Here is a 10,696-nt window from a genome sequence, read left to right as displayed (position 1 = left end):
GGCAGACAAAAATCTGATGAGCAAGACTGGGCATGCTCAGAGAAGAAAAAACACACGGAAAGTTAACCATCACATGACATCACTTCTGAAGTTGGTTTCTGTCGGCCAACAAAAGTCCAGTGCAAGTCTAGAGCACATTTCAACCAACACAACAACACTGGACAAAAGACGGCCGATCGGTCGGCCAACAATCGTTGCGTGTGTAGGAGGCTTAAGGGGAGAGGTGACATCACTCCACCTGTGAGTGTGACAGTACTTGAGTTTAGGCATTGCCAGCTAGATCAGAGCACCCAAGGAGCTCACATGTTCCCTCAATACCTGGAAGCACTGGGTATTGTCTTCAAGCTCCGACAGACGAAGAAGCAATGGCTTTGTAAAACATACAAAACGCTCACAATTTGACATTTCGGAATATTGGAGATTTCTTAAAGCCCAAAACAGCCACAAGGAAGAAAAGTCAGTAAGGAAAACTCTTCACAAAGCTGATCTTTTAGCAGACTTGTCTGACAGTTTTGAATTTATCAGAACAATAGATTTACCTCCAGTACCCTTTATAATGGAAAGAACGGCGGCCAATCTTCATACAGCTATTTAAGCAATACAAGTTAACTGTACCCAGACTTTTAAAGTAAATAATGTACAATATATTATGAGATTTAAAAAACAGGGAAAAAAAAAAAAAAAGTAAATACAGACATGACTTGTAATGTAGTACCGTAAGCTTTAAGTTCCCTTCCCGAGCATAAATGAATATTTCCATCTTCTTTTATCACTCTGTTACATACATCGTTTTATGTTTTATCCCGAGTCCCATAAGTAAAGTGCTCTGTCCATGGCAGACCATTTGAGATATGCAACAGGAAAAGCCCATTTAGGAACTACTAAATATATTTATATATATATGTATATATATAAAAAAAAAGTATATTTTGCTTTTCTTGGGCCTGGCGAAGAAAAGTGAAAAGATTCCATAGTCTGTCTTTTATCGCTAGTAAACGTATCCTTCATTGTATGGATGAGTGTTACAGTAACCACCGTCTTGCATGTAGGGGATGTTCTCGTCAAAGTGTGACAGCGGTACCGTGTCTTCCTCGTTGATGTGCCTCTCCATGTCCGTTTTCAATAACGGTCGCTGATTGTCTGGGAAGGCCATTGAGAACAGGGCTTCTGGGTCACACACAAATTTGTACACATATCTTTCTCCGGCAACCTTGAAAAAAAAAAAATGCAGATCTTAAAAAAATGTGTTTCTTGCAATATGTTAGAATTTATAGCTTAATGTTTGAAGCTAAACTCCAGGAAAATCGCTCAAAACATAATTGTATTGTAACTACATATAATTATGAATAAAATAATCATAATAATAAAGATATAGGTGCACAATATGTAAGATTCTTCATCTGAAAGAGAAAAAAAAATATATATATATATATATATATATATATATATATATATATATATATACACACACACACACACACACATATACACACACACACACATATATATATACACACACACACACACATATTATATATATATATATATACACACACACACACACACACACACACATATATATATACACACATACATACATTTCATCTTTTATTTTTACATTTTTGGTTTTTTGTTTACTTTTTGAGCTGCTTTACCAGCCAAAGATTTTTTATTTTTACTGGGGGATGTATTCCAGAGATAAAACTATAATCCTATCACTTTATAAAACTCTGGTCCGACCACATCTGGAGTAATCTGTCCAGTTCTGGCACCAGTCCTCAGGAGGGATGTGTTGGAGCTGGAGAGAGTCCAGAGAAGGGCAACTAAACTAATTAGTGGATTGGAGGACCTTAATTATGAAGAGCGTTTGCAATCGCTTGATTTATTCTCCCTGGAGAAGAGACGTCTGAGAGGGGACATGATAGCAATATACAAATACCTCAATGGTGATCTCAGCATAGAAAAAAAGCTATTCAGTCACAAGGATTGCACGAGGACGTGAGGGCATACAATGCAATTAGAGGAGAAGCGTTTTAACCTCAGGCAACGCAGGGGGTTCTTTACTGTTAGGGCTACAAGACTGTGGAATTCTCTACCACAAGAGGTGGTTTCTGCGGGTAGTATGGTGGCTTTCAAAAGACTCTTGGACGTACATCTCAAGGATCAGAACATTCAGGGGTATGAGAAATGAATACATCCACACACACCTACACAGGTTGAACTGGATGGAATATTGTCTTTATTCAACCTCAACTACTATGTAACTATGCAACTGTTTGCACAGCCCTACTGGACAGCTGCTGACTAATATTTCTACTTTAGTTGGCCTGGTCAACATCCACCCCCCATCTCCTGTAATTGAGCAGTGAATGAGAAGCAAAAAGACTGAATGAGTAATCTCTCTGCCCTTTCCTCCTCTAAGCATGTGTTAAGTCCCACATGAAAATTTAGAACCAACAGGAGAGATTTACTGTCACTTCCTGTAGCATCTCTGGGACATAAAATAAAAGGCAACCTCACCAATGGGCCAGCAAACAAAAAAAAAAACACAACAAACAACAAAAGTATAAAAACAAAAAAACAAAAGCAAAGTGAAAAAGAAAAGAAAAAGAAAAAAAAACAACACACACACGGAACCATTGACTATACACTTTAAAACGCATACACAAAAAAAATGTATTAGAAATCACCAAGACAAAGCATCTCACCTTCTGCATGATTCCCTTCTCATAGTAGTATCTCAGTGAACGACTGAGCTTATCGTAGTTCATAGCTGGCCTGTTTTTTTGGATACCCCATCGTCGTGCCACCTATTTAAAAAAAAAAAAAAAAAATATATATATATATATATATATATATATAACTACTTAAAGCTGAAGTTTATTCTGATGATATTTGGCCTTCCTTGGTTCCTCCTCCCACCATCAACATGCTCGTGAAATATTCAAATTAAACCTTTTTTCCGTTACATCCCTTATTTTAAAACCAGTGAGGTCATCATCATTGTGGAGTTACTCATTCTCAAGGATCATAACAAAGACATTAAAAGTATGAGAGTTTCTGCATTAGAGGCACCTGCTATTTAGGGCTCTTTCACAGTGAAGGACTCTGCCAGCAGAGCCGCCTGTTCATTGGATGACAGATCCGTGTCCGCTCCACTGATACAGAGCAGACACAGACACAGCCCTCTTTCCTCTCTGGGTGGTCAGATGTATAGGGCCTGGCTGTCCATTTACATCAGACTGCCATCCGATCCGCCATTTGGATGGAGAACAGAACCCCCATTCATCTGTTTTTAGAGGATAGGATGGATGGCATGCTAATTTTTCCGCTCCATATAGAGGGAAATGGATGGCCCCCCTAAAAAACTGACAGGTGCGCCCAATCGATCCATCCATGTGAAAGGGGGCTTGTTCACATTAGAGATTCTGTTCATAGAAAAAACACACCGTGCCTTTGTTGTGAACTCTGAAAATGAAAATTGTAATTTTACAGCTTATCCAGAATATGTAAATAACTATAATGCATAGTCTAGCACAGGTTCACTTTAACTATAGACGTGAGGTAACTGTATGACCTTGCATTTCAAAATCCCAAACCTTAAAGCAGAGTTCCGGGCACAAAAACGATTTTTTTTTTTTGTGCCCCTCCGCTAGGTAGAGCTCACCTGAAAAGGAATTGGATAGTTATTTTTATTTTTTTTGTTTACTCACCTTTTTATTGAAGATCGTAAATACTCACCTCTGACTGCTTCCTCCCTCGGAGCCGCGGCTCACCCCGTCACTTCCTGCCTCGCGATGATTCCTGGGAGCTAAACGTCATCGCTCCCAGGAATCAATGCGACGGCACCGGCCCCGCTCGTCATTTCCGGGCGACGCACCATTCCCCTGCTAAACAGCTTCTGGGCATGCCCAGAAGCTGTTTAGGAATGCGGCGCCGCACCGGAAGTGACGAGAGGGGCCGGTGCAGTGCATTCTGGGACACGAAGACGCGGAAGAAGACAGAGAAGAGGACCGCGCCGGCTTCAGCTGCCCACAAGAGAGATGGAAATGCTGTGGAAGAAATTTTCTAAGTAAGTATTTCTTCTAAAAGGTAAGTGCGAACCGGGACAGATCAGAGGCTAGCCATTGTGGAATGTGCTAGCCCTGACTGTCCCGGGGGTATGTTCAGCAAAAAATCATTTCTGTGCCCGGAACTCCGCTTTAATGCAAAAGGCTCATTAGTCATTGCTTTAGAGCACGGGTCTCCAAACTTTACAAACAATGGGCCAGTTTACTGTCTTTCAGACTTTAAAGAGCCAGTGTGAGTAGAAAGGTCCTGGGCCAGCATCATTGAAAATAAACATGGCCTCAAGGTTGGTGGCGCAGTGGCGCTTCATTGATATCAGTGGCTAGCAACTGACCACATCTGGCCCTCGAGCCGCAGTTTGGAGACCCCTGCTTGAGAGCCAGGCATTCTAATGCAAAAAACGTTTTTGCAACTGATATTTATTTGAAAAAGAAACCGATCAGAATATACTGATACAGATGTGCAGAGAGCGTACTCCTGCAACAAAGGTAGACCGTCTGTGCCACTTAGCACAAGGCAGTGAAGCGAGTTCAGTTTGGCAAAGAAAATCACCAATTAACATTAACATCTGTTAGAAGAGTTGCCTTTTTTAAATGTAAACAAGCTATAGCTTCACAAGCGCAGCCGAGAGTTTACAATCTGATACTGCTGCACGGTAACACATATGGTGGTAGCAGCAAAACCGTTAAAGGGTCAGTTCTTTGTGGGAGAAAAGATATAAAACTCCCAGGGGGGACAGGAACAAGGTCAGGTATTAAGTGGAAAATCTCACAATTTGAACATCCGAGACATACAAAGAACCAGGGGCTAAAGAAGTCCCACAGACTCCTATAACAAAATCACTATGTTGGGTGAATGGACCCTTTTAATGTTCTAAAAATAGTTCTCCCCTTTCAGGAAAGCCTGTTTTTCTGAAACCAATATAAAGCTGGCTACGCATGTATTTATGTGATGGATGCAGAGATCAATTTGATTTTCTCATAAAATCTGCCAAAAATGACCAGTTTTGCATGCCTTTCCTCAAGATTTTGAGTGACTACAACAACAGCCAAGTCATTGACCTGGCTGGAGACTTTGTTCAATTTTTCCACGCTGTAAAATCAAATAATTGAGTGAGAGACCTGTTTTGGTAAACTCCTCAATTAAAGTAACCGTCATTTGAAAATCAATTTAAAAAAAAAAAAAAGGTCAACATGATGTGGTCTGTGTCACACAATTTTTTGTTTTTTTTTTTTGCTCGAGCGCAGACTTCCCCCAATCACACAGAGGAGGGAAATAGATCTAGACCATAGCCACAGCAAGCAAAGCCCTCTCTTACCTTCTCAGCACTGCCCATTATTACAATCCACTGTCAGAACCCCACCCCCTACTCAAATTCAATGCAAATACAGAATTGCTACAAAAAAAAAAAAGTAAGTGTCAGTATATTCATAGGGCCAAATAGCCAATCGGAAATGAGCTCACAAGCTGGAATTGATAGAGTAGTTATGCTTTTCTATCCCTAATAAGACTATTTGCTGTAACATAAATATGAAAGGGGAACTCTGACTATACCATTGGGATTGTTGAAGATGTGCATCCGGTCAGGTTACTGTGGTATAGTAGGGAGAGAGACTGGTGATCCATTTATTATTATCAGGGGTCTTCAAACTTTCTAAACAAAAAGGGCCAGTTTACTTTCCTTCAGACTTTAGGCAAGCCAGCAGGAATATACATTTTTCTGGCATTAGTGGAAGAAAACAAAGTGTCCAATCCTTGATATTAGGGAGAGAAACCCCATTGTTCATATCAATGACAAGAATTATGCCCCATTGTTGGTGTCAGTGGGCGGTAGTGTCTGATATCAGTTAGGTGAACCGTGCCCCAAGACCTCGATAAGGGCAGGCAAAGGGCTGCATCTGGCCCCCGGGCCACCATTTTGAGACAAGACCACTGTGGTATATTGAACTTTGTAGTAAGAATTAACTTTGCAAATTAACTTTGCAAATATTATCCATCCCTTGGACATCACTTTATTATAAAGCATCCTAGAAAGATCCTTTGATCATGCTGTTGGAAAGAGGATAATGGATGGATGCAGAGAGTGAAATGAATGTGGCAGCATGCATGATCCCGTGAATGTACTGAAAGTAAAACAAATGGTTTTATGAAGTGGAAGGATGAAATGGTAAATTAAACTGTTACAAAGAGAAACTCTGGTGACTATAACTGTTTTAAGATTGTCCTCTGTGTCCTTTAATAGAATATAGAGGTGACTTGATGAGCTGTCTTGAGGCTGTCCTCTGATATAATATTGAAGTGAGTAAGTTGTGGAGTGGTTTTGAGACTATCCTGTGTCCTCTGAAAGAATACGGAGGGGACTTAAGGAATGGTCTTGGGACTGTTCTCGGTGTCCTCTAATAGAATATGGAGGTGTCCAAAAAAACTGTCACCTGTCTACTCTGATAGAATATGGAGGTGACTTGAGAAGCTGTCTTGAGACTGTCCTCTGATATAATATGAAGGTGAGTTGAGGAGCTGTCTTGAGACTGTGCTCTGAGAAAATCTACATGTGACTAAATGAGCTGTCCTGAGACTGCCCTCTGTGTCCTCCGATAGTATTTGGAGATACCCAGAGGAGCAGTCTTGAGAATGTTGTCTGTCTCCTTCTAGAATATGGATGTGACAAGAGCAGATGTCTTGGGACTATACTCAGATGAAATATGGAGGTGACTTGAGGAGCTGTTGCGAAACTGTCCTCTGAAATAATATGGGGAAGAGTTTGGGAGAAGTCTTGCGACAATCCTCTGTGTCCTATATAGTTGACTTTAGGAACGGTCTTCATACTGTTCTCTGAGAACCCAAGGAGATGTGTAGAGACTGTTCTCTGACTGATATAATATGGAGGTGCCCAGAGGAGCTGCCTTGAGAATGTCTGTCTGTCCCCTCTGATAGAATACGCAAGTGTGAATAGAGGGGCTGTCTTGAGAAAATATAGAAGTGACTTGAGGAGCTGTCTTGAGATTGATCTCAGAGAATATAGAAGGGACTCAAGGAACTGTCTTGAGACTGTCCTCTGATAGTTCTTCTGGGCACCTCAATATTCTGTCTGGAGAATGTTGTCTGTCTCCTCTGACAGAATATGGAGGCGATTAGGGGAGCTATCGTAAGACTGTCCTTTATGTCGTCTGACAGAAGGTGGTGTGACTTAACTGAGGAACTAGACATAAACGAAGAATAATTTTTCATCTAGTTGAGAATACATTCTGGAATTTGTGTGCAATAAGGCACGGAGACCCCAAAAACCCCTGTCTTTGTGGTCCTGGGGCTTTATGACAGAATAAGTGGAATACAGATCATTGTACGAGAACTAAACAAGTCACTATGTGAAGTATTTGCTCCAGCCCTCTCCTACACACTCGTTAAAGAAATGGGAGTACATAAGATTGAACTCCGGCAGAAGCCATCATGCCCAGTCATTACGTGAGATGGGCAATAACACTGTCTTACAAAAACAGCAAAATATGTTAATGTACAAACCTCCTCTGGCTCAATTAGCTTGAACTCCATGCCTCGACCTGTCCAGGCAATGAAGTGGGAATTGGCGGGGTCATCTAGAAGTGCGACTAAGAACTGCCACAGTTGAAGGGACCCTCTCCTCTGATAAGTAGGTCCTTCGCGGTACAAACCCGGCTCCTGTTTAATGTCACCTGCAAAAGAGAGAAAATAAATAGTATACGTTAAGAGTTTTTACATTGAATCATATATGATGTGCAACATTGCTGTCAAGCATCCAGTAAACTCTAGGTAAATCTACATTTATTGATTGCCCTGATCTACTTTGAAGAGACCCTGCTGCCAGGCCACTCATTTCAACAAAAAATATTCTCATAAGAATATTTGTGCATTTAACATGTTTTTATGCTTGTTTTTTTTTTCATGTAAAAGTCTTGTGCAGACACCAGAGTCCTAAGACAGCTTCTGGGCTCTACCATCTTGCATGTGAGGTCAGCAGCCCCAGCATATTTAGAACTGTTGCTCAAGTGACACGCTATAGCATGGGTCTCCAAACATTCTAAAGAAAGGGCCAGTTCACTGTCCTCCAGACTTTAGGGGGGCCAGACTGTGCCCAGTGGGAGTAAACAAAGCCCTTTGGTATTAGCGGGAAAAATTGTTGGTGTCAGTGGGAGGAAGAGTGCCCCAATTTTGTTGTCCATCACAGGAATGATACCCCATCATTGGTGTCAGTGAAAAGCATAGTGCCCCATTGTTGGATTCAGTTTCATGAGTTATGCCCCAATGTTTGAGTCAGTAATACTGGCCCAAGGACCTGATAAAGGCAAGAAAAAGGCCACATTCGGCACCAGGGCCGCAGTTTGGGGACGACTGCGCTATAGTATTTCCCCTTCGCTCGTCCCCCGGCAGCTACATAAAAAGTTAGTTATTTAGGAAGGGGAGGTGCAAAGGAGCTGGGCCACCATAGACAATAATTAGATACTCCTAGAAGAGGAGAGGGTTATGACGTGCAAGGAGGAATGGGACTTTGCTAGGGAATGGACTAGTCAATTTTCCTAGCAAGCTTAACCCCCTCCAGCCCCCACCTTGTGGTTTCTTTAATCCAGGGACCCTCAAACTACGGCCCTCCAGATGTTGCGGAACTACACATCCCATGAAGCATTGTAAATCTCTGACATTCACAGACATGACTAGGCATGATGGGAATTGTAGTTCCTGAACAACTGGGGGGCCAAAGTTTGAAGACCCCTGCTTTAAACAGTACTGAACACCTTGGGGGCCAGAAGGTTTAGCAGTCATGTGACACTGTCACAGTGGTCACATGATTGGAAGCCGGTCATGCCTGCTACTGAAGTTTAGTCTGGACTGAGAGCGGTCTTTGACAGGTCGGTCTTTGTGCTGGGAGCACGCAGTAAGCATGCTCTTAGAACATATATACCACCCTTTTGCCTCCACATTTTCAGTATGTGTTGGGTGGTAATGAAGGAATTAAAAGGCGCATTGCAAGTGGCTAAAAAATACATTTAGAAAAAGGAAAACATTGCAAGTAAGCATTTCAAAATGCTGGATTGTTTTTTTGTGCTTTTACCCATTTTTTAGGTTGGTGACAGGGTCTCTAAAAAAAAAAAATCACGTTCGAAAAAAGATATACTCTGATGTATTCCTTCTCTTCCACAGACAGTAACAATGCTAAACCGCTAACAAGACTATCATTTTTTTTTTTCTTTATCATCATCATGATGTTTGAACAATAACTAGCAGATCATTTACACCTCTTGCAGTCAGTCATGGCACCATGTCCCTCATGAGACAACCATCCACTTCACACATAAATTTCATTTTGCGTTCAGTGGTGCAGCACACAACGGCACTTCAAAACAATTCCCACTTTCCTTTCAACCAGTCCCAATGCCAGGCTTACTCAGTAAATTGATGCACAAGCAACAGGAATGTGCCAAGGTCAGGCAACCACAGCTCACTTTCCTACAGAAAAAACTGAGTCAGTGGCAGTCTATTTCCAAGGTACAGGGGGGGGGGGGGCCCTGACATCATCAAAGAGCCACACATAATATTTCTTTATATGTAATGCTACAGAAGACTGCCAAAAGGCAGACCTATTAGAGGAACTGGTCAGATTCTGGATGTGCTACACTGATATGTTACATGGGATCATTGCTATTACAGCCCCTCTACAAATCAACGCTCCAGGCAGCTACTGACTGCTAGGGTCCAAGGGCAGCACTACAGACACCAAAGGACTGCATGCGGCCTTTAGATCTTAGGTCGGGCACAAGGGATCGGAGCTGACTGGTTACAGCAGGTTACTAAGGGGTTAAAAGGAACAGTAGGAATCTGATTTTAGGCCCCATGTACCTTGGGCGTTTAGCCCTAATACAGGAGTTTCTGGCATTTAGAAGGATGGGCGGAAGGCACAGGTGCACCATCCAGCCCCACTGCTGGCAGGTTGTAAAACTCCTAGGGCTATTAACATTTAGGGCAGTGTGCACCCAAAAATACTGGGTTCCAGGCATTCATCTCTCGGCATATTAAAAAATAGCGCACACATGCAAAAGTAAGGACTATCAAATATGAAGACAATCCATAAATAAAAATGGGGATTTGGTCCCACCATATGGCCATATCGTTCTCAAGCCCACCACTACGTCAAAGTACCCCATTCACCCCTCGGCACATACTGCCCTAAATGTTGGTAGCACTCTATGCACAATCTATCCTCTTTAGCTTTCAGCCTCATAAGAGTTTTACAAGCTACTGGCAGCGGGGCTGAACGGTGCTTCTGTGCTTTCTGCCCAAACCTAAACACCAAAGCCTCAAGCGACGGGGCTAAATTGTCCAGAGTGCATGGGGCCTGAAAGTGCATCTATAGCCCAAACATTTTTTATTTTTGTTTTGGAAGCGTATGGAAGGGTTAGAACTCTTCGCAAAACATCCTTCTTGCAGCTCCTCCTTTCATGCCTACCCGTACCTTCACCTTTCATGCCTAATAAAGGGTGCATGGCCAATGGAGACACAATGTAGAACCATAGACAACAAATGGTCAGCACATCAGAAGAGGATCTCAACTTTTTACGGAGATCCTATATTTGGGAGGCCCAGAAGTCCCCTTCCTCAA

At 42.1% G+C, this 10,696-nt stretch overlaps 1 protein-coding gene across 6 annotated transcripts in view; it reads right to left on the bottom strand.

Moving 5' to 3' along the window:
* Nucleotides 1–392: 392 nt before the first annotated feature.
* ETV1 (ETS variant transcription factor 1) overlaps nt 393–10,696 on the bottom strand; it is a 100,007-nt gene continuing 89,703 nt past the window's right edge. For all 6 annotated transcript variants that reach the window (XM_082259066.1, XM_082259065.1, XM_082259062.1 and 3 more), the window contains 3 exons: nt 7,588–7,757; nt 2,709–2,810; nt 393–1,210 (listed from right to left, as the gene is read on the bottom strand). In XM_082259066.1, the coding sequence (XP_082115192.1) occupies nt 989–1,210; nt 2,709–2,810; nt 7,588–7,757 (494 nt within the window). In that variant the 3' untranslated portion in view covers nt 393–988. The remainder of the gene's footprint in view (nt 1,211–2,708; nt 2,811–7,587; nt 7,758–10,696) is intronic.

Source organism: Pelophylax lessonae, assembly GCF_965119305.1.
Source record: "Pelophylax lessonae genome assembly, chromosome: 5".
Taxonomy (NCBI): Eukaryota; Metazoa; Chordata; class Amphibia; order Anura; family Ranidae; genus Pelophylax; species Pelophylax lessonae.
The sequence above is the reverse complement of the archived record's forward strand: the minus strand, read 5'-3'. Positions and strand labels throughout refer to the sequence as shown.